A 27,730-nucleotide genomic window follows, 5' to 3' on the forward strand; every position below is an offset into this window, starting at 1 on the left:
GTTTTACCTGAACAAGCAGGGTGAAACCAGGTAGCCTACGGTGTGCCATCTTGCTTTAGACTTTTGACCCGATCTTGAGTTGCAACATTGTTCCTTTAACTGCTCATCTCGTGGGAGAGCTGAACGATCAGGTTGGCAAGCTCAGCAGGTGGGGTACAGGTTTCACATGAATAGAACATTTCAATGAACGTTCTTTGCCAGATTTTCAAGGAATGCAGATACCCGCAGATGGACCTGTTTGATAGAGACCAACAGAAAGTGTTTACTTTTTTCATCTCAATGAGTGAGAGGGCAATACTTCCTGGGAAATGATTTAATGCTCTTTTGGTCTTGCCAGTTTCTATATGTCTTTTATCCGCTTCCACTGATGGGCAAGGTGGTTTATAAGTTCAGAAAAACATAAACTGTCCCATGAGTCTGATTGCTTCCAGTGGCCTAACAGAGTGGGGGTATGGGGTGATTCTTCATCCCACTCTATAATTGCTATGTCTTTAGCAGCCTAGTAGCGCAGATATCGTCTTTAAGGCTCTAGGTGTTTCACAAAAGACTTTCACTATCATTAAGGCATCCATGAAGGATACCAATAGGTCACAATACAACGGGACAAGGTTCGACTGTTGGTTCAGTGGTCAAAAATCCATCCACAAAAGCTTCATTGTATGATGTGTCTTTTGTTTTGCACTTGACACCCTCTGCCATTGAGATACATTTTGTAGGGCTTCATCTTACATTTCTATTGTACACAAGTATCCTTATCTGGCTAATCCGGTGTTCAATGGACATTGTAGCTAATGGCCTTTGGTGGGAATTACACACCCTACCTGGGAATTCAATGAAGGGTTGGCGGTAATTGTGTATGAAATGTTCGTACCTATGCAACAGCTGACCTCAATTCAGTAGCCCAGACGCAAGCTTTTCTGATGGTGGTTACATAAGCGCACAGTGTCAGGAAGCTACAGTAGCAATGTACTCCAGAGCCTTTTCTGATGCACCATGAACGTAAGGTGATTCTATTGTAGGGTGCAAATAGAGCCCCAGAGAGACAGACACTGAGAGGCCATGCAAGGCCCCTATTGTGAGAGTCAAGCTGGCTGATGATGAGACCCATTGGAATGTGCAAGCCAGTTCAAAACATTGATTTCCGACATAAGGCCTAGTAAATGAACAAAAATGGGCCTCTTTCAACTTTACCAAAGTGGACAGGCGCTCAAGTGAAGGAAAGTGTGCCTGAAAACGTAATACTGCTGAATGTGCCCAGTACATGATAAGACATGTGTTGCTGCAAATGGTGTTTTCATAAACTGTTTTATAAGTCTGTTTTCAGACTGATAGCAGCATATTACATTAACTTCAATGCAACATCAGACTGTGATCCAGAAATCTAAGTGAAGCCGAGCACATTGCATTTGACATGAATAAAGACACTGACGTTACAACATCCAAAATGGCATTATGCAATACAAAATGTCATGTGTAAAACACATCTTTTCAATGTAAAAGGCTATTCTTTCAGAATTATGTATGTACCTTGTTTTCCCCATTGAACTAAAGCATGTATCCCTGGAACTCTGACATCAAGGACCTTTGTTTGGGGCCCTCCAGGAAAATGGGTCTGTTTCACTGAAATCCAAAGAAATACAACAGTTTTTAGGTCAAAATTGTGGAAGAGTCAGATTAAACTGCAACAGAACTGACCTTTCAGGACTGTCTTGACACCAATAAACTGCCTCTCAGAGCAACTAATGGATCTTCAAAGAATGGGTAGAAACAGACATTACGGATAAGCAGATGGCTAAGTCATTTGACTTAGGAGAAATAGAAACTCATTGGTGTGAGATAGATGTGAAACTGCAGGCTTCTATATTAATGATTGCCACTTAAAACACATTGGACGCATTTTCATTAATAATACCCTACATTGTGATGGGCTCATTCAGGACTAATTTAGAAGATCATCAAAAGCCCATCAGTTCTATGTAAATATTCTATGTGTGTAATTGGAGTTACAGATGAAAATGGGTTTGTGACTCTTCTATAAATCAGAAATATAATTGAAACTTGGTGAGCTGATAGAAAAAAAAGATGATTGTTTTTTTTTGGAAAGTATGATATTTATAACTATTTCAGCTCATGAATAAACCATCAAAAATGATAGTTCCTCACAGGCTGTGTCGCGATAAAATGAGTGTTCACTGATTCATCATAAATTGTAGAATTCAAATAAATATATGTTTATGCAGTTATCTGAAAGGAGAAGATAGTTGCCATGTAGTGAGATTCTGAGAAAACCAATTATGTAAAAATAAATTGTCAGAAATTTTGCTATTCTATCCTTCCCATTATCCATAATCCAGACCTCCTAAAACTTTGTCCTATCGGCTGGCAGTGGGCAGATTGGTGGGAGGGGAAGGAAGAGAAATGTCCCATCCGAAGCATGGGAATATTGATAATGTGTAGGTGTCATCAGCACTATATAGTATCAATTTCCAATCTGAAGGGGGCGAACTAGGGGAACAACTTGCAAGTGAGACAGAGAGACCAAAAGAAGGAGAGAAAGAACAACCAGGGAAGGGAGATCAAAGCCTAACCAAGACAGACTGGAGACCTTTTGCTGGGGACTTCTGTTTGGAAAGCTGGGAGCCCTATCTGAGAGAGGCCTGTGGCTGGTGGTACCTTACTGTGGACAGACGCTTAAGGTGTGAGCTGCCTACCTGTTTCCAAATGAGGGTCTGAGATATGGCTGGCCTCCTGAGCAGAGAATAGAGACCTCCTATGTAAGTATATATTTCCCCAAAGCTACCCATTGTGTTAGGAACTACCTGCCTTCATCCTTTCCATTTAATTGTGGGTGGGCGGAGGGGTGAAACTGTGTAGACCCTTAGCACATTTAACTAAAGTTAATTCAATGAATTCTCATATAGAAAAGATCACAGGTCAGTTTTGTAAAAAAATCGAAATTGAAAAATCTCAATCCCAGTGTGTTAAAGCCACCATGGTCGATAAAGTAATTGGGTGACCCTATTTTCCCATTTATTCCTAAACCAACCAGAATCCCAAAAAACCCTGCATGCCATTTTGAATGTAGTGTACTCCAAAAGGAATGTTCCCATTTATTCCCACACCAGAATCTCAAAAGCCCCTGTATTACATTTGAAAGTGTATTCCCAGAACGAATTTCCCATTGAGCTTATTTCCCAAATCCTGCCTTTCCAAATAAAAAGCCCAAACGAAATTGCCAATAGATACTCACTCCCTAAACATTGCCTTTGAACTCAGGGGTGTCACAAATTACCGATTCCTGGGTGGGGAGGGTGCCCTGGGAGAGAAGAGCATGTTGATCAATGAAGTGAAGACTGTGCATTATTAACGTGTCCCATGAATTAAAGTGCAGAGAAATCCCATTGTGCTGATAAGAAATTAAATCTGTTTTTTTGCAATTGAAAGTTCATTCAAAAATACATGTTGGTCATGTAGATGCAAACAAATTTCATAAGTGATTATTTTGTAGTGCCACGGAGTTGGCAGTTTGTGTTTTTGTAAAGAATTTACTATTGTGTAAATGTAAATAAAAATATACTATTATGTCCATACACTGTCCTGGTTCCTGGCTTATTGGTGGTACAGGGGGTATCATTTGAGCGGTATTATACAGGTTGGGGACCTAACCAAATTAGAGTCTGCTAAGCGCTTTGTGGTGCGACACCTTGATTGAGGGGGGACTCCCCGAGTTGAAAGTGACCGTCCAATAAACCGTGACACGATGGCCTCATCCCGCTTTTGTTCCTAAAGTTCCATCAGAATTCCACATCAATCAGAAGATTTCTCTTCCTACCTTTTTCGTTGATCCACAGTTAGAAGAGGAAGCAACATTTCCTTCTCTGGACATTGCAAGGGCTCATACATTCTGCTTGGAAAGAATGCATGACACCATATTCTCAGAGCATCTGTCTCTCACATATGGGGTTTCCTCTCTAGGCTCTGCAGGTTCTAAGGCATCAATATGCATGTGGATAGTCACATGCGTACGGGGGTGCTTACAAAATCTTCAAATAATCTGCCAAAATCTGCATGCAAAAGCCATGTCTATATCCTATCGATGGAATATTCCAATGGAGGACACGTGGAAGCAGTGATATGTTGCCCCACTGGCGTTCTGCAGTTATTAAGCACAGTATGTGAGGTCTCAGCAGATGGTTGTTTCGCCAATGAATTGTGGGAAATTGTTTGGGTAAGAGTCTGCTCTCTTTCCTGTTATCTAGCCAGCCATCTTTATAGAATGCTTGGGCATCTCCCTTAAGTATGGAAGAAAAAAGACTGGACTTAGAAGTACGTTTATTACTCGCCACAGTGACTACTCTACTCCTACTCCCTAGCATCGTTTCCTCCATACGCCCCTCCCTTTGTTCCTGGTGTTAGGAGTACAGGGCTGAGATCTCCTAAAAGGACTGTTGTTTTGGAGTGGTAAAATGGGTAAGGGAGGTCCCATGTGAGTGCTACATCGGCCTGTATACTTGCGCCTCGCGACCTTGTAAATCATTGCTGCTCTGCATCGTGCCCCAGTGCGGTCCTTTCATGGGAACAAAGCCTAAGCATGAAGCAAAGGGGATTGTGAACTAGAAGTACAATAGTCATTATGGTTAGTAACTTACACTTACTCTAAAAATAGAGGGGATCAATAAAAACGATAAGTACTCAACGCGTACTGTTGTCCGATGCTTATTTGCGAACAAAGAAAAATTCTATGCATTCTAATGAACAGTTGTGTAACGGATCGAAACCTGAGACCTGGTTGATTGAGGGGTCACCAAGTTCCTGTGGCGTTCACCAGGCCCGAATCCTGGTCTGCAAACCTTTGGGGGTAGACCAGTGTATGGGAGGATTGGTCCAAGAGACCCCCCTCCCCTGCATCCTCTACCCCCGGTGAAGTCCATGGCTCGTCAAGGGTTCCCCCTGCCCCCAGGGCCCAGGTGGTCGGTGGGCCACTGGCTGAAGACATTGACCAAACATGCTGAATTTAGCTAGGCCCTGGAAACCATGTTGTGTCATAAAAATGGCCTGAGCCCTGTGCACCGCAGCACGGGCCCCACCCTTGGAGAGTTTCACTCATCCCTGAGGCCGCAGCTCCCTGGCAGATCCGCTGAGCGCCCATTCCCATGAACGGACGGACATGAGCTAGTGCTAGACGCACACACTGTAACATTTCACCTTCCGCAGTGTATCACTGTTCTCAGTATGACCCGGTCAGCAGGGCCGGGGTGGAAAAGAACTGTAAAATGGCCCCCTGACAAATGTCCCCGAATACTAATGAGCAAACCACCTGTGATGAAACTTTTCTCTCCACGACCTTTCTGATTAAAAACCTGTAACCTCCATGAAGATGGTAGAATGTGTGCTTATTTAACATTCGGATTAACATACCCACATCCCCTTAGCTATGCACAAATAGTAGAAGTGTCCCGGGGGTTTTTCATGTTTTATGTTTCACTAAGAAGACTACACCCCAATGTCCCATACCATAACTGAACTAATACTGCTAGAAGTGCAAGGGAAGACAAATGCAACCCTATTGGGAGCTCACGTAAGGGGTGCATGAAAATGCACCATATGTATGTCCAAGCTCACCATGTGTCACTGCCGTCAGTCTTATTGGCGGGTTGTTCCTGCGCGCTCCACCAACCTTACTACTACCTCACTTACCGCACATGTAACAAAATGATTGTAGGTGTTAAATACTTTGCGTATAAGTAACGTGGTCAAGATAGCCACGTGAAAGGCACTAGCAATGTCAAAAACGTGAGCTTTAAAAAGACTCAATGAGTATTGTATATTATGTGTATGTTTATATATCTTCCACCTAAATCTGCAACACACAAGGAAAATACCTTTGTGAGCACATGCAAGGCCATTCCCCCTTCCTCCCATTGAAACCTGCCAGACGAGAAAGCAGAGGCCTGTGCCGCGCTGCTCCACCTCCCCCATTTCGGCTGGAGCCGCTACAAGCATTTACATTCCCCCGCAGCACCCAAGGCCACGGCCTGCCACCTGAATTATTTACAACCCAGCAGTAAACCCCGGCCTTAAAACACAGATCCAAAGGCGCCCTTTCTTAGGCTCCACGACCCACCGGCTCAACTTAGGTTAATGGCCCCTGTAAAATTAGGACACCCAATATTATATCAACACTACAGGAACGCATTCATAATGACTTCTAACAAGACATGATAGCTCGGACAGCCATCCCATGCCCTGAGACCCAACCTCGCGACCTATGATACCCGGTCAACAGGACGATGGTAACCATGTATTGATGAATCACCAAAAAAAAACCACTCTAGGTGCATTCCTCCTGTGTTGCATTAACCTGTAGACTAACCTATTGGAAGATTTACCGGGGAAGATAATATTGCAATGTTGAATGACTGCGGTGTGCGTGGCCTTAGGGCAGAAAGTCAGGAAAGATGTTCATCACTGACACTGACACATTCGCGGCTGGCACAACAACACCGCCCGGATGAGCCAGCTGACCTGCCCGGCCTAGGCCAACCCACGAGGGTACCCAGTGACGTCCACCAACCACGGCGAACCACATCACAGCAGCACCTATAGTTAGTCATCGCCACCCAATCCCCACAAACATGTGCCCTCTATAGCAGGTAGGTTCTTATGACGATTTTTGTAAATATATACGCCTGTCTTTGCTATTGTCAGACAGAGCGCTCTCGGAGTTTGCAGAGTTCTTTGCATGCCCTATTCTGATTCATAAACTCCCATTTAAGCTCACCGGCACTTTGTCCTGGCCTTATTCCCATCCTGGGAGAGTCCATTATTGTCTCTCATTGTGGGGAGGATCGTGCTATCTGGGGGACGCTCGCCTTCAGTGGTGACCCCGAAAGCGTGATTATTATTTTTCTGACTAATATATATATATATATATCCCTACCGTCCCCATTGGCACGAAAATCTCCGGTCGAAAAGGGATACCCACGGTGCGCCGGCTTCTGAAGGCTGCCCGCCAACAGCGACCGGTACGCTCAGTAGTGCGCACTCAACAGAGAGAGGGTACGGGATCCTGGTTGAAAAATCCCCTTTGAGTACTGCTCGCCGGAGCCGGGGCTGACCGTTGAGCGTACGGCAACACTGCCTGGACGGACCCAGTTTCGGAGACTCTCGGTTCAAGACGGGCACGTGAGTATTGAGTGCGAGTGACCCTAAAGGGAGTAGGGGAGGAAATATAGGACAGAGAACGAGGCATGCTGAAAGGGGACACTTTGGGTCTACTAATGACCACTCGAGACTTTCTTTGCTTTTTCTTCACATATGGCCATTAGGATTAAGAGGTGACAAGAGATAAAGAGACCGGAACCTAGCTCTGCGAAAGGGTAGAAGGCGGCGCAGCATAGTGCTATCTTGACTAGTACTGGGAATATATGAATAAGTGGAAAATGAGAAAAAGGTGTCTGGTAAAGGAAGACACGGAGAATACATTAGTAACTGCTATTTCTTTTTCTATTCTTTTCTCTGGGTATAAGGGGAAAAAACAGGGTTAGTACAAACAAAGAGATAATTTAATTAGAAAGACAAGTTTATATCAAAACTAGAAGACGAATACATATCAGAGTAAGACGGAAAGGGACAGCCGGCAAGGGAGGAAAGGGAGGACAAACTGGGTTATGAATAGAGTGTTGCCTATGGGTGTGTAAGCATCGTATGTGTCAGAACATATTTGTTATAATGAGTGTGTAAAGGTGGTCAGAAATGCATAATTATGGTGTGGTTATGGTAAGTGTGACCAGAAGAAATCTCACAAAGAGTGTAATGTGGTAAAGTGAGTGTTTGTTTTGATTCTGTGGCTAAAATTACTGAAGTTATTGATGGTGTACGAAGGGTGGTTTGCTCTTGTATGTGCCCCCTAAAGTGTATAGAATAGAGGCTGTGCGCGGCCATTCTCATATTGCACAGGTGGCAGGAAAGCACGCAGGCCCCCACGCACAGTAAGACACAAATACGTACCCACATATGGTGATACATCTATATTAGGATATATATAGATATACATCAGTATCGAGCAACCAAGAAGTATGAGGGCAGAAACACCCTTATCACATATTTGTAAGAGTCTACCTGGATACGCTGAGCGCATTAAGAAATATCATGATCAGTGGATCACAGAGCTGAAGGGAGAAGGATTACCTCAGATATGGCCCGAAGGGGGATCATTTGACAAAAGTGTCCTAGATATGGTAGCTACATGCATTCGTTTGTAATACAAGGGGAAGCAGCTACATAATAGAAGAGAAATATTAGACCTATGGAGGTTGTTTGAAGAAATACCCCCGCCTAAGAAAAGGGAATTAGGTACTGATCTGCCATCTACCACTGACAATCCATTACTGATACCAAAAGATGACAAAGTGTTGCCAGAAGGGGAGCCACCGGTAGAGGTAACTAGGTTGTACCCAATACTAAATAAGCCAGTGCCCTCAGAAGGATACAGTGACCCAACATATGTACCCCCAACAACAACCACTACCACTCAATGGCCAACAGCACCCCCACCGTATGAGAGTCATAGAGAGCGAGACCAGGTAAGTACACCAATAGTGAACATAGATAAACTAACAGAAGACCTAGAGTCCAGGCTCTCTATAGCAAAAAATGAGCTCTCGAGGATAAAAGGTATATGTGAACAAACGGCGACCAATGCTGCTAGGTCGGAGGCCATATCAAGAGCGCAGGGTGAGAATAGAACTGTTGAAGAAGGGTGGAAGAAGGGGGAGATATTGTTTAGGATACAAGAAGAACCGGCCCGAATAATTGAACTAGAAGGGAGGGAGGGGTGCACTGATGATGAGATAAGGACTACAGGAGGTAGAGAGGAGCTACTGTGTGATATAGGAGAAGATTTAGAGGAAAGTGAAAGGTTAAGCATGGCAATGGGAGGAGGAAGCGAGGGGTTAGATGGCGCATGTTCAGGGAGAACAATGGAAGAAGAGTGGACAGGACGACTAAGGAATTGGTTGGGGAAAATGGCACCACTAGGAAAAAACGGAACGAAGGTGAATGCAGATACAACAACAAAGGGGAGGCTACAACTCCCACTAATACACAGGGGAGGAGGGAGGCCAAATTACATACTGTGGGCTCAAATGGATAAGGCCAATTTGTTAAAGTTATTGCCCCCGCTATCAGGAGGGGCAAGCAAGTGGATATATGCATTCGAGAAACACACAGCCGGTGTACCTCTAGCAATAGGTGATGTGAAGAGTTTGCTAGAATCAGCAGTTGGGGATCAAGCTGACAGAGTATGGGTAAAGGCTGGCTTCCCGGGAGTAACTTTAGACTGCGATTGCCATGATGGCGCCTCCTTTAACACAGTACGTGCCAGGGTATGGGACGGCCTACGAGAGATTTGCAGTCAGTAATGCAATGTGCAATGAATGACGGGAAAGATGCTATGGATTACATTTTTTGGGTCCAAGAGATGTGGAGAGCAGAAACGGGCACGCCCTGGTATCAATCAACATCATTATTCTACTTCATAATAAAGAGGGGGCTCCCAAAAGAGGTGCAAAAAGCACTTGACAAAATAGCTGGTATTGAAGCAAAAGGATGGCCCGAAATACAGAGCATAATAGTTCACCACTGTAAACGAATAAAAGAGAGGGAAAAGGAGATAGCGCAGAGAAGATTGGCAGACGAGGCAAAATTAGTACAAACAAAGCTGGTGAAGGTCGCTGCAGCAGTAGCCGCACTCCCACACAGCAGGGAGGGAGGCAAGGAGGAGGAGGGGCTGGTAGCAATATAGGGGAGGATGGCAACAAATTGGGCAGGAGCAGGGCAAAGGCAGTGGAACGAGCAGGAGCAGAGTGGAGGTCCTCGAGGGGGACGAGGTGGGTACAGGGGTCGAAGAGGGGGTGGACAACGGTACGGGGGACCGGGAGGAAATGGATGGCAAGGTCCCAGAGGCGCGCAGGGAAGTTGTTGGAACTGCGGGAGGTGGGGGCACTTTTCCAGAGAATGTAGGAGTAGAACAAACAACGGATTCCCAGAGACAGAACACTAATGGCCACCCCCACCCGGGAAGCCCATATGGTCTCCCAATGGGGCAACAACAAAGAGAACCAGAGCAGGGGTACCCAGAGCAAAGGCAGGTGCATCACTACAGAACACAGAATCACACACAAAACAACGACTCTATGCACTACACCCCAGGCAACCCTTTCGCAACGCCAGCAAATGGAGCCCCAGCACCAGCCCCCTATAGTGGTGTATCAGTAGTATCAGGGAGTGTGTTCAACCAGGGAGGGGCAATGAGACACACAGCATAGGACAGCCCACAGAGAACACTTGCGTGTCCTGTTCTATCTACAACCTACGCTGCAGCAGAGGAACCATTGGTAGGGGCGCAGATAGGAGACAAGCAGTTCATATTCATGGTGGATTCGGGAGCAGAGAGATCATGTATTCGGGAGGGCCGGTTTCCGTTATCTAACCGGAAGTTAGAGACGCAGGGTTTCTCTGGGGCTGTAATTGAAGTTCCTTACACAGAAGCTTTGGATGTGACAGTGGGGGGTAAAACGGTAAAGACACCCTTATTATATTCTGAACAATCGCCAATAAACCTGCTCGGAGGGGACCTTCTTAGCAAGTTTAACATGACAATATCATTCACAGAAAGAGGGATAGTGTGTTTGACACCAGGAATATGCCCCTTACGCGTAATGCTGGTAATACAGGCTCGGACAACTGCACCGGAAATACGTGGCCTGCCAGTGGACGAAAGAATGTTCATTGAAGGTTTAAAAACACTGGCCCATGTAGTTCCTGAGCTAAAAAAGTTAGAGTGGAGAATACCCGCAGAGTTTGTCTTCCACCCAATAGTGCGCCCAGACATAGCACCAGGGTCAGTGGTATCGTTAGACTTGCATGCTATACAGGTATCAGCGAAAAGGATTGCAGTAATTGGGATGAACATAGATGGGTGTGAATGGCGCACTGTACTGTGCATCAATGCTAACATTGCCCTACTAGACTTGTCTGATAAGGATCTCTTTTCTGATGGGGAAAATGATGGCGAAATAATAATGGAAATAGCAATGCCCTGTGATATTTTGATTCAGACTAGACAAGTTCCCGTCCAGTTGATGGCAGTGGTGGGAACGCCACCGTCCTTTTTTGATGATGACATGCGACTGGTGCCAAGCAATTTGTGGACAACAGGCCCCCATGATGTAGGGTTGTTGCATGGAGTGACACCAGTGGTGATAAAGCTCAAACAAGGGGCCATTCTGCCCCGAGTGAAACAATATCCATTGTCCCATGAAGCTGAGGAAGGGATAAAAGAGACAATAAATGCATTGTTAGCACAGGGGATAATAGTGCCTTCAAATTCCCCATGCAACACCTGTATCTACCCGATCAAAAAAGCAAAGGGAGGGGGTTGGAGGATGATCCAGGATTTACGCCCCCTAAATGACGTCATACAGAAAGAGTTCCCTTTAGTTCCAAACCCTGCTTCAATATTATGCAGCATCCCAAAAACTGCTTCACATTTCACAGTGGTTGATTTGAAAAATGCATTCTTCTCCATCCCCTTTGCAGAAGAAAGCAAATACCTGACAGCATTCACATTAGGGGAAAGAGATACGAACATTGCAGACTACCTCAGGGATACTGTGAAAGCCCAAGCATATTCAACCACATACTACACGAAGACCTGGGTAACTTATCAGTTGAAAGCACAATCATTCAGTATGTAGACGATTTGCTTGTCTGTGCACAAAATGAAGAGACATGCAGCAAAAGATTCAGTGACACTCCTGACGCTGCTGGCGAATAAAGGGTACAAGGTGGACAAGGGGAAGCTACAATACTGTTAGACAGAGGTGCTGTACCTGGGGCAGCTGATATCAAGAGACGGGAAAAGAATTATCCCTGACAGAGTGGAAGCAATAAGGTCAGTGAGAGAACCCACAACAGTGAAGGAGATGCAGAAATTCTTGGGAATGTGTAACTATTGTAGAGCATGGATATTAGATTATGCAGCCTACACCAGGCCATTAGTGCAAGCACTCAAGGAGGCCCAGCAAGAGAATAGGAAAATAGAGTGGTCAGAAGAGATGAGTGACTCGTTTAAGTCACTAAAAGAGCTGATTTCGAGTGCTCCAGTACTCGCCAATCCTGATTATGAGCACGAATTTTACCTGTTCTCCCATTGTAAGGGAACCCTTATGACAGCTGTATCGACACAAAAGACTTCCCTAGGACACAAACCATTGGCTTACTATAATGGCACATTGGATGCGGTGATGCAAGGACATTTTGCGTGCGAGCAATCTCTCGCCGCCGCGTTCGCCATTGAGAAAAGTGCCACAATAGTAATGGGGTGCCCTGTCACGTTGTTCGTGGAACACTCATTATTTGCGATACTTGAAAGATCAAAAAGTACACTGACCACACAGCGAGCAACGGCCTATGAAATAATTTTGTCCAGCGCCAATATCCACGTGGTACGGTGCAAAACAGTAAACCCGGCAACGTTCATCACAGAACCATGCACACTAGAGGACATGCAAGAACACAATTGTGCAACTTACACAGGGGAAACAGGGGAGGACACGGTGGTGTGCGAGAATGGCCTGAGCGAGGGAGAGGTGTACTTTGTGTATGGGTCAGCATCGATTGACATGGACACAGGAGAGAAACATATGGGGTTGGCAGTGGTGAGGTTAGAAGAAGGTGAGTATGAGATACTAGTACAGTATCGCCTTCCATCACATTTCTCAGCACAAGCAGCAGAACTTATTGCCCTAATAGAAGCATTACATGCAGCTAAAGGTTGTGCAGTAACAATATATACAGATTCAGCTTACATGACGACAACAGTACATGGAGGTCTAGCGAGATGGGGGCGGAGAGGGTTTCGAAGAGCAGATGGGACACCAGTGCAACATGCAGAACTACTGAAGGAATTGATTGAGGCCCTAAGGGATCCAACAGTAATAGCAATAGTGAAGTGCCAAGCACATACGTCCAACGCAGACGTTGTGTCTTTGGGGAACGCGGCAGCGGACGCTGCTGCCAAGGAAGCCTCATACTTTAAGAAACATGAAACGGGTGAGTACATATTACAGCACAAGATAAGCGAAGAGCTCCCAGAAGGGTACAATGCCATGCCCATATCACAAATACTAGAGCTGCAAGAAGGGGCAAGTGATGATGAAAAGATGGTGTGGGAAAAAAGAGGGTGCAGCCAGTCGGCAACAGACTTACTATGGCAACAAAATAACTCGGGAAAGTAGTAATGCCCGTCAAACTATTAGAGATAGCATTTCAGCAATTACACTTCCCAGCACACAATACCAAGCAACACATTGCAGCAGAGATACAAGAAAATTGGTTCGTGCCATGTCTCCAGGAACACATATTTATATTGACAATGGAGTGCACAACCTGCCAGATAAATAACTCTGGAATGACGCTAAGAACACTCGGGGGAACAATTCCAAAACCAATAGGACCCTTCAGAGAACTGCACATTGACTACGCTGATATGGGGGAAAGGTGTAATGGGGCACGCTACATGATAGTGGTTGTATGCCCATTTTCGAGGTGGGTGAAAGCAGGCCCATGTGCACGACCTGATGCTAAAAGTGCTGCAAAGTTCCTAGTAAGGGAAGTGTTCCCACGTTGGGGAATTTGCGACGTAATTCGCTCAGACAACGGCACTCACTTTGTGACTGAGCTCTTCAAAGAAGTGACCACATTATTGGGAATAAAACATTCATTGTGCTCGATTTATCATCCTCAAAGTAATGGCATTGTAGAAAAGATGAACGGACTTTTAAAAGGGAGACTGTCCAAACTGTGTTTTTCATTAAAGAAAAACTGGATCTACTGTTTGCCCCTTGCGTTGTTTGAGCTGAGGAGTCAGCCGAGCAAGGACCACCATTTGTCCCCGCACGAAATCGTGACGGAGACGAATGCATGCTGAACATTCCCCACTGCGCCAACACTCAGACGCACACAGAAGCGCCGCAATATTGGGAGATGAGTTCACAGAATACCTGAAGAAGCTAACTAGGGCAGCGCGCGCAATATCAAAGCAGCTCTCACCACCATTCACAAGGGAAGAAGGGAACACAACTGAGTGCCTTACGGAACCTGAAACACAGGTACAACTGATGCCAGGAGAGTTAATTTATGTCCGGAGCTTTGTGCGCCGGTGGAATGCCCCAAGGTTCCATGGGCCGTGCGAAGTAGTATTTTGTACCCCTACAGCTGTAAAAGTAAAGGGGCTCAAATACTGGATACATTTGACAGATGTACGAAAAGCATATAATAGTGTGCAGGAAGAGTTGGATGAGGAGGCACAGACAACAGCAAACAAAACTATTGAAAATGATGAATGAACGTGAACATGTGAATGAAGGAGTGTAACTGACAGATAAAACGTTAACGAGAAATATTATATTATAGGTTGCTGAAGAAGATAAATGAGTTAAAAACATTTTTAAAAAAAAAACGATTTGTGTAAATAATAATGTGAAGAATATGTATATTGTCTGCTCCCTTCTCTGTAACATCCCAAACATCCCTCTCCTCTCCCCTCCCCTCCCCAAACCCATCTCCCTTCCATGACCTCTTGGCACTAGTAGTGCCAACAAACATGTTCACATGCATGTACTTAATGCACTTTTATATCTCAAACAGGAACTACCATGGCAACTAACGGGCAGCCTGCAACGGATAGATTTATTAGATATAGGGAATTTTTAGCTGAGAGATGTAGATATTCGTATGAGTGTGGATTGTCTGTATGTATTACATTATGTTTTACAATACTGTTTGGCCTGGTTACGTATTGGTTTATAGCGTTCATCTCTATCGAGATGAACCAGGGGGGAGGGAATAACGCGATTAATGTGACAAATGAAACAACAATTGCAAACACTAAATCACTGAATCTAATGTTGCTATCTCGCCAAATGAAAATTTGCAGGACAAAATACAAAACAGCACAACTTCCCCGCCAAAAGTATCTAATTACAATGCCCATAGTTTAAATGATCGTAACCCCTCTGTTATATCATGGTTATACAACACCCCCACCAGCGTGCCCGCTCCCGCAACAGAAAACACACTGCTAGATAGCGTGAAGAAAGAGAATGAAAAAATGACAGCGAGTTATGAAGTATTATATGATGACTGGGCAAAAGGAGGGGTTGGGGGGAAAGGGGGGCCCACACTGTCCATCGCCCATGAAGCTAGGAAATACCTTAGAAATAACAGAAGGAAAAGGGAGGCGGGAAGGAGAAAATATGACAAATATTACGGGTTGGGGTTGGATAAAATGGAAGAGCCACGACACCCCCACCAGACAAATAAATGGTATGCGGACATGAGTGCAACAGCTAAGCAAACCACAAATGAGAGCAGTTATGTCTGCTCCCTCATTCCCCATGCTTCAGGTACACCTAAAGTATTGTTGCCCAAAGAGTTGCCTATTGTCGATGCCCAATGTCTCCTCCATCTCACGTTGTGCAGAATTAAGAACACCTTCCAGGCACATGAAGTGACTTTTAAAATGCTGCAGAATGAGAAGACCTGTCATCCGAAGGCGGTAGTAGTGGTATGTTTGGAGGAACCATTTTTTATAATACAAGGGACACTTTTTTCCGAAAATAAGTGGAAAGACGAAGAGATAGTGTGCAAGGCTGAAGCCCTGCGAGGTGTGGCACCAGAGAAACTGCAATGGATAGAAGAAACATGCACACCAGTATGGAAGGAACACATCTCAAAATTGACTTGGGTAACGGCCATTGAAAAACCCTTCAAGCTATAGAAAGAAATAAACTATGAACTGTGTTTCAAGGGAGACGGGAAAACCATCATGGGGGTAAACAAAAATTGCAACAAGACCCTCACCATCCCAGATATGAGAAAGGGGACAGCGGCCCTCATGGACACTTATTGGGTATGTGGCAACCAGGCATACCTACACCTCCCGCAAGCCTGGGGTGGCAGCTGCTCATTGGCCCCCCTACACTCCGCACTAATGGTGATCCCGGTAAGCCACATTGATGGGAGCAGGAAAACGCGAGAAAAACCTCAGCAGAACGAGGCCCAGCCAACTGCAGAGTCGCAAGTATATGTCCTGTCTTCCGGGAACAAGGAGGAGGTGCTGTCCCGAAACAAACAATCATCGAACTACATATCAAAAGCATCATCAGAATTGCTGGCACAGATCCCGTATAGATATCGATTATTCAGCTTTGCAGAAACTTTCTTTGCCTCACTCATCCCAAACATCCAGGCACAAGCCAATGCAAAGTGGCTCCAAATCACACGCTGTGAGCTGATCCAGCTGGCAAATGACACCGAAGAAGGGTTTAACGTAATAAAAGTGGAACTGCGAGCACTGCGGCTAATGACCATGCAAAATAGGTATGTCTTGGACCTGTTGACAGCAATGGACGGAGGTGTTTGCCGAAAAATTGGAAGTGCCTGCTGCACTTTCGTACCTTCCGAAGACGCAGATAATGGTTCCTTGTCCCATATGATCGCAGCAGTACATAACCAAGGAGAAAGAATGAAAATGGAAGGTGGAGCAGAAGAAAGTACATGGTTCGACAACATCTTCTCCTGGGTCCCATCGTGGCTGGGAATGACTGTTAAATTTTTGATGCCGGCTGTAGTGTTCCTCCTTTTTATTTTTTGCCTGTGCCAGGTGGGTCTTCGATGGTGTGCTAACGCAGTACCGAATGTTGCAATGTTGATGGTGACAATGGGCAACGCCCGCGGTACAATACAAACCATGTACAGGTACAAACAGGAACAGATTACACGTCAAGATTCCAGATGGTGCCCATGTACCACGACAAGGATATAGTAGATAAGTTATGGCACACTACAATTAAAGAGCCCCGTATACTTGAATGGTATGAGGAGGTGTGGGTGGACTTGGAAGGGGAAAGCGGTTGTATATATCTAACCTGCACCCCAGATGAATATGCTAGGAGAGGTGAAAGCCTGAGAGGGGTGTGCAGGGCATGGATGCCTATAAAAGGCACCCCTGCATGGGATGACGCTATAGCTGAAGAGGAAGAATGCAGGAGGTTGGAGGATTTAAAGTATTTGTTACTTAAGTAACGAAAGGGGGGGAAATGTATGGGAGGATTGGTCCAGGAGACCCCCTCCCCTGCATCCTCTCCCCCCGGTGAAGTCCATGGCTTGTCAACGGTTCCCCCTGCCACCAGGGCCCAGGTGGTGGGTGGGCCACTGGCTGAAGACATTGACCAAACATGCTGAATTTAGCTAGGCCCTGGAAACCATTTTGTGTCATAAAGATGGCCTGAGCCCTGTGCACCGCAGCACGGGCCCCACCCTTGGAGAGTTTCACTCATCCCTGAGGCCGCAGCTCCCTAGCAGATCCGCTGAGCGCCCGTTCCCATGAACGGACGGACATGAGCTAGTGCTAGACGCACACACTGTAACATTTCACCTTCCGCAGTGTATTACTGTTCTCAGTATGACCGGGTCAGCAGGGCCGGGGTGGAAAAGAACTGTAAAATGGCCCTCTGACAAAAGCAGAGTCCCCGAATACTAATGAGCAAACCACCTGTGATGAAACTTTTCTCTCCACGACCTTTCTGATTAAAAACCTGTAACCTCCATGAAGATGGTAGAATGTGTGCTTATATAACATTCGGATTAACATACCCACATCCCCTTAGCTATGCACAAATAGTAAAAGTGTCCCGGGGGTTTTTCATGTTTTATGTTTCACTAAGAAGACTACACCCCAAGGTCCCATACCATAACTGAACTAATACTGCTAGAAGTGCAAGGGAAGACAAATGCAACCCTATTGGGAGCTCACGTAAGGGGTGCATGAAAATGCACCATATGTATGTCCAAGCTCACCATGTGTCACTGCCGTCAGTCTTATTGGCGGGTTGTTCCTGCGCGCTCCACCAACCTTACTACTACCTCACTTACCGCACATGTATAAACATGTAACAAAATTATTGTAGGTGTTAAATACTTAGCGTATAAGTAACGTGGCCAAGATAGCCATGTGAAAGGCACTAGCAATGTCAAAAACGTGAGCTTTAAAAAGACTCAATGAGTATTGTATATTATGTGTATGTTTATGCCTCTTCCACCTAAATCTGCAACACACGAGGAAAATACCTTTGTGAGCACATGCAAGGCCATTCCCCCTTCCTCCCATTGAAGCCTGCCAGACGAGAAAGCAGAGGCCTGTGCCGCGCTGCTCCACCTCCCCCATTTCGGCTGGAGCCGCTTCAAGCATTCACATTCCCCCGCAGCACCCAAGGCCACGGCCTGCCACCTGAATTATTTACAACCCAGCAGTAAACCCCGGCCTTAAAACACAGATCCAAAGGCGCCCTTTCTTAGGCTCCACGACCCACCGGCTCACCTTAGGTTAATGGCCCCTGTAAAATTAGGACACCCAATATTATAGCAACACTACAGGAACACATTCATAATGACTTCTAAAAAGACATGATAGCTCGGACAGCCATCCCATGCCCTGAGACCCAACCCCACGACCTCTGATACCCGGCCAACAGGACGATGGTAACCATGTATTGATGAATCACCAAAAAGACCCCACTCTAGGTGCATTCCTCCTGTGTTGCATTAACCTGTAGAATAACCTATTGGAAGATTTACCGGGGAAGATAATATTGCAATGTTGAATGACTGCAGTGTGCGTGGCCTTAGGGCAGAAAGCCAGGAAAGATGTTCATCACTGACGCTGGTCGCGGCTGGCACAACAACACCGCCCGGATGAGCCCAGCTGACCTGCCCGCCCCAGTCCAACTCACAAGGGTAACCAGTGACGTCCACCAACCACGGCGAACCACATCACAGCAGAACCTATAGTTAGTCATCGCCACCCAATCCCCATGAACTTGTGCCCCCTATAGCATGTAGGTTCTTATGATGCATTTTGTAAATATATACGCCTGTCTTTGCTATTGTCAGACAGAGCGCTCTCGGAGTTTGCAGAGTTCTTTGCATGCCCTATTCTGATTGATAAACTCCCATTTAAGCTCACCCGCACTTTATCCCGGCCTTATTCCCCTCCTGGGAGAGTCCATTATTGTCTCTCATTGTGGGGAGGATCGTGCTATCTGGGGGACGCTCGCCTTCACCAGGTAGACGCTGAAACGCGAGTCCTCCATTTCTTACAGGGAGGAACCTCTGGATGCCTACCTGCTTGAAAGGGCGTCTATGTCACACAAACTCTCCTCTTCAAAGAGTGTTCATGGCCAGGGCCCACACATGCAAGTCCTGGTGCTTCGAAACCTTTGGATTGACAAGGAGAGCCAGTGGTGGAGCCAAAGGGGACCCGGTGGGGGCAGCTGTCCCCCCCCTGGATACCGCCTGGTGACCAGTGAGCACCCCAGCCTCCCGCTGGCACTCTATTAGCCGCTCCCCCTGGCCCAAAAATCTGCCTCCTCTACTGGAGAGACCTCCTGGTGAAAAGATAAACAGTGTCTCGGGAATCTGTGTTGATCATGTATCCGAGACACATGGCACGCAAAATATCTAAAATATCTAAAATGTCTAATTCTACCGTTTTAAAGAAAAAAAGAGCAATATGTACAACTGTCTCTCTCAAGTGCAGTACAAAACAAATACATATTGGGCCTCATTACATCTGTGCCGGTCCGGAAACAATGGTAAGCTTACCGGTACCGTTGTTTCCGGACCGGCATATTACAGGTCTGCCTGCCAGAGTCGCTGTGCCCGGCAGATCTGACCCTGCTGGGCACAGTGGCCATGGTAGGCAAACCGTCGTGGAAGCACCGGCAATGTTATTAACGGTGCCAGTGCTTCCGTGTAATGTTATTAACGGTGCCAGTGCTTCCGTGTAATGTTATTAACGGTGCCAGTGCTTCCGTGTTCCCCATTCCCATTGCGTCCTATTGGACTCAATGGGAATAGGGAAATACAATTTGCTGGCACCTGGCTTCCCGGACCACCGGGGTTGTAATCCCCTGGTGTTACCGGGAAGTCAGGCCCAGTAAATCATTATGGGTCCAGCGGCAACCTGCCGGTATTACTGCACGGTTAACGTCAGATTCGTAATTGGGCCCATTGTCTTTAACTAATTTAGCTATGTTTCGTAGTTTCCGCTCCCCAAACTTACACCTTACGCCTTGTGTCCTACTGAATAGTTGGAAGTATGTCAAATATTACATGCATGCATGCTAAAGGCCATTATTAGACTAAATCTAATTATTAGGGATGAATGTCACATGCAAAGAATTGTGGCCTATGTATCATACATGTTCAAACTGCATCTATCCATGTTAAGGAGAAGGTTAAAGTCCTTTCCCTTGTTTCTTTTTCCAGTTGATTCTCCGTTTGAAGAAGGAGGTGCAGGCCCTTAAGGATGACCTGGCTCTGGCCACTGGGGAGGAGAGGACGGAGGCACTGACACAGGAGGAGGTGCTAAAGTAAGTGCGCCATGCTTTTATGTTGCTCAGTCGACCTTTTAGACTGACAGGACTAGCTAACGTCTCTTTTTTGGCAACCCCTTCTAAACACAGCCAAATTTCGAGCCCCCTTGAAGTTTGCAATAATACTCGCTGAGGGGCCAGTTTTGAGTGTCCCCTTTCTTTGGGAAGCTGTGTAGGGGTTCCAGGGCCTCTGCCGCCTCAGCTTGAAGGAAGTAGCGCACAGCGTGGAGCGTGAGAAAGCCGCGAAAGGAGAGGCTTCTGCAGGACTTTATCTTAAGAACGGGCAAAAGGCAATGCTCCAATAGTGTACACTGACATTTTAAAAATACATTTTTTTTTCTGAAGGCCGTTTTTTTTTAGATTGCACTGTCCTTGTTTGAGTCCAAAGTAAAGCAACTATTTGAATCGTGGAATGGGAGATATGATGGAAGTCAGTTATAGGATCACACATTAAGCAAGCTGTGCAGAATTGTTGGTTCATCAAATCTCAGCATGGAGCATGTTACTATTCTATTAGCAATACGTTTGCAAATATACGCATTTGAAAGAATTGATGGTGCAGAAACATATCTACAGTCTGTTAGTTACGTTTGGTTACAAACATGAGTACATTGACTTTCTGTTTAACAGATGTGACGATTAAATATCCAGTGATATTCTGCATTACGGTTATTGCCTCTCCAGTTCCGCCGTTATTTGGCTTGAATTTACCTCTCGTCTGTCCTCCTCTCCACTCCCTTCTCCTCCTTCCTCTTCATTCACCTACCTCCCCTCCTCTCACGTCCCTTCTTTCCTCTTCCCTCCCATCTCATTCTCCTCTCCCTGACCAATCCACTTCTTTACTCCCCTCTGGAGCTCTTCTCCTTCGACCCCACCCCCTATCCTCAGGGCCATCTTAAGCACTTCTGGGGCCCTGGGCACGAACACCCTTGGGGCCCCCCTCCATCGAACCAAAGAAATTAAGGAATCCAGAATATCTGGTCATGACCCCTCTTCCCCCATTGTGATCACAACACATAGTTTGGCATGTTAACTTGCACCGATTAAAATAGCCAATGGTACTCCCTTTCAGTCCCCTTACCCTCTTTATTCTTGCTGTAATAAGAATGATAAATAAGTAGCATTTCAAGGCCAACATGAGCAGTCCAAGACAACGCAACTTGCATTCTAGCATAGGTACAGGACACTCATCAATGGCAGCCACCAGGAAGGTACAGGGCACTCTTCATCATTAGCAACCACGAGGAAAGTACAGGGCACTCTTCATCATGAGCAGCCCCAAGGAAGGTACAGGACACTCTTCATCATTAGCAACCACGAGGAAAGTACAGGGCACTATTCATCATGAGCAGCCCCAAGGAAGGTACAGGACACTCTTCATCATTAGCAACCACGAGGAAAGTACAGGGCACTATTCATCATGACCAGCCACAAGGAAGGTACAGGGCACTCTTCATCATGAGCAGCCACAAGGAAGGTACAGGACACTCTTCATCATTAGCAGCCACAAGGAAGGTACAGGACACTCTTCATCATTAGCAACCACAAGGAAAGTACAGGGCACTCTTCATCATTAGCAACCACGAGGAAAGTACAGGGCACTCTTCATCATGAGCAGCCACAAGGAAGGTACAGGGCACTCTTCATCATTAGCAGCCATGTGGAAGGTACAGGGCACTCTTCATCATTAGCAGCCACAAGGAAGGTACAGAACACTCTTCGTCATTAGCAACCACGAGGAAAGTACAGGGCACTCTTCATCATGAGCAGCCACAAGGAAGGTACAGGACACTCTTCATCATTAGCAGCCACCAGGAAGGTACAGGGCACTCTTCATCATTAGCAGCCACGAGGAAGGTACAGGACACTCTTCATCATTAGCAGCCACAAGGAAGGTACAGGACACTATTCATCATTAGCAGCCACAAGGAAAGTACTGGGCACTCTTGTTCCAAACCAGAAACACCTATTGTTTTTTGTGTCGACAACAATTGCTTACAACTACTGTCGCATAGTACATGAAAGTGCACAAAATATTCTGCTACTAACCCACACAAAATTTGTAGCTAAATGTGTAATTTTACCTTTTGGATTATGTTTTTTAAGATCACTCCTAGTAGGCCTCATGTTGGTTTATAGGCCTCCCCATTTTAGATGTCTGTCTAGCATTTAATTAAAGTTCTTTCTTTGGATTCACAATCCCTCTTTCTGCGACCCTTTTTCCCTGGCTAGTATTTGTTAAACCTAGCCCATGCTGAATCCCGAACCTAGCTACAATGAGTCTCTGAATAGGGGTAGCTTTTGACTCTCTTTCCTTCCCTCAGCCACCAGGAAGGTACAGGACACTCTTCATCATTAGCAGCCGCAAGGAAGGTACAGGACACTCTTCATCATTAGCAGCCACGAGGAAGGTACAGGACACTCTTCATCATTAGCAGCCACGAGGAAGGTACAGGACACTCTTCATCATTAGCATTCACGAGGAAGGTACAGGACACTCTTCATCATTAGCAGCCACCAGGAAGGTACAGGTCACTCTTCATCATTAGCAGCAACGAGGACGGTACAGGACACTCTTCATCATTAGCAGCCACGAGGAAGGTACATCAGTCATAATATAAATTCAGGTCACAGATCGTATTTAAAAGGTGCACATAATCCAGAATAGACAGACGACTCAGATTAGCTCCCTCAGAGACAGCAAAAGTGCTCTAGTGTGGATACATGAGACCAATGGGAAGCAAGGAGAAAGGTACACCTACCATAGCATAAATAGCGGATGAAGGTTAGACGCTACCAGGAAGGTGCAAGTGGCTGTGGTGTGCAATATGTCAATGCTCCCTATTATTATAGAGGAAGCAACACTATATCCAGTGAAACCATGAGTGCAGCTGTTTTGAAAATCATACACTGAGAACAAAATCACTCCGGAGGGTGACAATTGTGAATGGTTTAGGGACTGGCAATGTTGACAGATTAGGCAATGCAAGATTGAAAAAATTGTCAGGATTACACATTAGTTAAAAGGAGATGCTGGGATTTGTGCCCACTCTGCAATTTCTAAACTTTACCACTTGCTTTTCTAGTATGTACCATGAAGTAAAATAATCCCATTTTATAGATCTCACTTGGAAAGTGGACAAATCACATAACCTAACATGACCATTTTAAAAACAAAATGTTATAGAAGCGTATTATGCAAAATGGGAATGATTCTAGCTTAATTATCTACATTATCAAGGAAAGCATATATGTACCAACATACTAATGGATGTGAACATAAGAGATTACATATGGATATCTGCTTTGTATTTTAAAGCTTTAAATTGGCCCAAAACAGAGGCTTTTGAAACTGTTCTTTATAAACATGCACAAAAACCTTCCAGATTATTTATTTATTTATTGGTCACTTGTTTGGCGCTTATACAATTAGCAAAACTGTTTTGAAGTGCCCACGGGGCAAACAGGGTGGCCACAGGGGAAGGATGATAATGAATTACAGCAAGGATAAATAATTAATTTAATAGTGCAAACAATAATGAGAATAAAGGGAAGGGGAGACAAACCTACTGTGCCTTGTGAGTGTTCAGAACGTGCAAGTGCAGAGGGGGTAGGGATGAGGGAAGGGTGCTTTGATGCTCATGGAGAAGTGCTCAGGGAGAAGTGCTAAGAGGCGAAGAACGTAAGTGCAACCACCCATAGGTAGGGTGAGCCCAAGTAAGTGCAGCAGAAAGACAGCAGCTGTGATGAGAGATGTGGGAGGTGAAGGCCCAGAGGACACATAAGGGCCCTGAACATCAGTCACGCTGCTGGAAGATTAGCAGGGAAGACAGGAAGAGGTGAAGAGAAAGGTCTTAAGGATTTTTCTGAACTTAAGGAGGTCATGCTCAAGCCACAGAGGGTGAGGGAGGCTGTTCCACAGGAGGGAGCCAGCCGAGGAAAGTGATTGCATAACAGCACCCTGTTTAGCAAAGCACTTAACACACAGGGAGTTGGTGCCAGAGGAACAGAGCAAACTATTTTTTGTGCCATATAAGCAGACCTTAAAATATGCTATCCAGAGGCCTGCAATATCTAATCAGCTCTCTTCTGTCTAGGACCACTTCCACTGAAATGGTCTACATGAAAGGTCAGATCAGGTAATGAATGGCTAGACAATACCCCGAGCATGTGAGAAGCAGACCTTTTCAAGGAAGATAGTACAGTAATGTCAGTGAAATAAGAGGATTTGTCCAGGATCACTGTATCGTCTGCTGGCAAAGCCAGGAAGCCTGAACGCTTTGGTTGCACAGTCTTGCATACCTAATCATCTCTCAGACTAACACTTTATAGTTTTCATTTGTGGTTGCTGCCTATATTTTACAAGCCTCCTTCTGAAGAAACCAATTTCAAGACCATTCACCATAGTAATGCTATATCCGTGTTTTATAGCAAACACTATCTCCACTTACATCACCACCGCACCTCGTCTCCTTACCACGCCACTCCTGTCCAGACCTCTCTTCCTCCTTCCCCTTCCCTCCCTCTCCCCTTCCATGCTTCTGGTATCCCCCTTCTTTATCATTCTGTCTCCTTTACCCTCCTGTAAACACACACAAGTAGCTCCTGTTCACATTCCCTTTTCAAGGTTACCGCAGCCATATTCTACTTCCATGCATGGGAACATTTCAGGAGTTACTTTTTTTGCAGCCACCGCCGGGGCGTGAGTCATGCAGTTATGATATGATATGATAGGTTATTTATAACGTGCTTAATGCCCAGAGGTTTCTAAGCGCGGACCTGGGAATCGAACCGGTGTTGCTCCGTGTCCTCTTGGAGCATGTTGCCCCTGAGCTATCCTCCCCGGACTAACCTTCCCAACCGGTAAATCCTAATCTGGATCTTCAGTATAACTAGTCTGCCTAGAAGCAATGGGAAAAGCCAACCTCATCCAGCCTCGCTGCATATTGGCAAACTCAATGGCATGCACAGGTGAAATAGATTGTACATTGGGCTGTACGTAGCTGGGAGGCCACTGACACAGTAGCATAGCAACTATGCGTACAGAACATAGATAACTATCACGAGGAACTGCTCCCTACCTGAATTCATCCTGCCAAGAAGGTGCAAGGATATCACTCTGCAATATATTAGGATCAGAACGTGCCCTGGCATCCATCCAGTAAATTCTCTAATGCACACGGGTGTCCTTTGAAATATGTATGATCTGCTTAACTTCTAATGTTTGTTGGTTGCTTGTTTTGTATAATACTTGTTTATGGCTTACTGTATATTCTTATGAAATGAAACTAAATTAAGATTCTAGGAGCAGGAGGGTAGCTAATTTACCATAGATCAACAGTCTGGGCAAATTGATGGTAATGTATACTAATATTATGCTATACCATGTTATGGCTGTTTTTGTACAAGACACACATAAGTGAACATGGGGCCTTTTAGGGCAAAGCCAGCACATTTTTACATAGCACTGTATATGGAGGTGGTATTGTCCAATTTGACCTACTTCCAGTTTGGCCTACTCCCATTTGACTGCATCTTTTTTACTTAATTTGGTAGGTCAAATGGTACACTTTAATGAAAAAAATAGTTGTGGGGTAGGGTAAGGGAATAGGTTGAGGTGGGGGGAAGTTGGGGAGAGGTTTAGGGATCTCCCCCCGTATTAGTTAAAAAAAAAAGAGGTAAAAAAAATTAGGTCAAATGGATAGTAGGTCAAGTTTTTTAGGTCAAACAACCCATATCCTATGGAGGTGGTCAAAAGATTTCCAGAAAAAATAGGTAAAGTGAGAGTACAACAAGGAGAAAAGGGGTACAGAGCAGCGGTAAGAGTACTGCTGCTGAGCGTGGACACGGCAGACCTGGAACCGGTCGATAAAACTCAAGAAGGATGCCTCATAGAAGCAAATGGGGAGAAGGAACGCAGCCATTTTCCTGGCCCAACAGAGCTGCTTTGTAGGAACAGGCTGCAAATGCATACATATCTAGGGACTTACAAAGCACCAGTGGCTGTAGAGAAACCCCCAAAAGACCATACGTATCTACAGTAGCATGCATAAAATAAATCGCATGGCTTTGGCTTCTAGTAAGTTGCGGAGATTTGAATGCAATGCATGTGTGTACCAGAGAAAGACCTGAGTGCTCAGGATAAAATTTTCTCAGTGCACATGCGGGGAAGGCATTAGATTTCTGAATTTATGGCACAGTAAGTGTACCTTTTCTTTGCCTTTCTCATGCATCCAGTTAGTCTAATTTTCTGAATCATTTGCCACCCAGCAGCGACAGAGAGTAAGGGTGCCTACCTGGATGTGAATGGCTGTGAGAGACGATTCTATGTGGCTTCTCTTGCCTCTAGAGCATCCTACAAAGGCTCCCTGATGTACCTGCAGGCAGTTTGCAGAAACTCATGCAATTGACATGCTCCTCAATGAGCGCAGCAGTTTCAATTACATGAAATGACCCAGCATCGCAGGAAACAACCTGTTTACAACATCCCCAGCGACTATCAAGCACTTTTTTATGATCAACCTTGCGAGCATTCAGCGCCTTGCTGGGTTCCTCCGGCCTCCTGCTGAAGGCAGACTTTGGAAGGGGATTGTCTGTGTCAGGGCAAGCATTGTGATGGGCGTGTTTGCTAAGTGAGCCTGCACGAGTGCAGAAAGCCACATTTTACAAAATGATGTGCCCAACTCTAAATTGCACTCAATGCAGCCCAGCTTGCATTGCAACCTGCGTAATTAAGCACAGGAAACTCATTATTCGATATTCATTAGGAATACTAGCCCACCTTTGCCAGACTTGGCACACGTGCATGATCCTAAATCTTTATGTACCTTGTTTTCATTATGTGCCAGAGGGGGGTCGGGCATACAGACAAGCTAAAAGCAATATTAAGTGCTCTTTAAAAACTGGAAATCAGCATTTTGCCAGGTACAGCGTTTGTGGTTATATTGAAAGAAGCACATTGCACAGGGATCCTCCCAGCTTCAGTGCGCCAGGAGCAGTGTCTCAGTTAGAAGCAAAGGGGGTGATGGAAAGCTCTAACGTACATCTTCCCAATGTGGATAACATGGACATGGCCACGCTATTGGCAGCTCTTGCTTTGCGTTCTATATATTCTGAATTTGGTTCTGAATATGGTTCATCCCAATGAATCCTGATGTAATCAGTAGATCAGTAATAGATGGGTTTGAGGCTTACACAATACCAGGTCATCCATCTCTTTTTCTATTTTC

The 27,730-nt window shown here is 45.5% G+C and overlaps 1 protein-coding gene across 1 annotated transcript in view; it reads left to right on the forward strand.

The window, feature by feature from the left end:
* The window catches only part of KIF6 (kinesin family member 6), a 2,002,255-nt gene that overhangs the window by 704,545 nt on the left and 1,269,980 nt on the right, over positions 1-27,730 (forward strand). The window contains exon 10 of the mRNA XM_069608751.1: positions 20,395-20,498. Coding sequence (XP_069464852.1) covers positions 20,395-20,498 — 104 coding nt within the window. The remainder of the gene's footprint in view (positions 1-20,394; positions 20,499-27,730) is intronic.

The sequence above is a fragment of the Ambystoma mexicanum genome, chromosome 4q (genome assembly GCF_040938575.1).
Source record: "Ambystoma mexicanum isolate Mex_15411 chromosome 4q, UKY_AmexF1_1, whole genome shotgun sequence".
NCBI lineage: Eukaryota > Metazoa > Chordata > Amphibia > Caudata > Ambystomatidae > Ambystoma > Ambystoma mexicanum.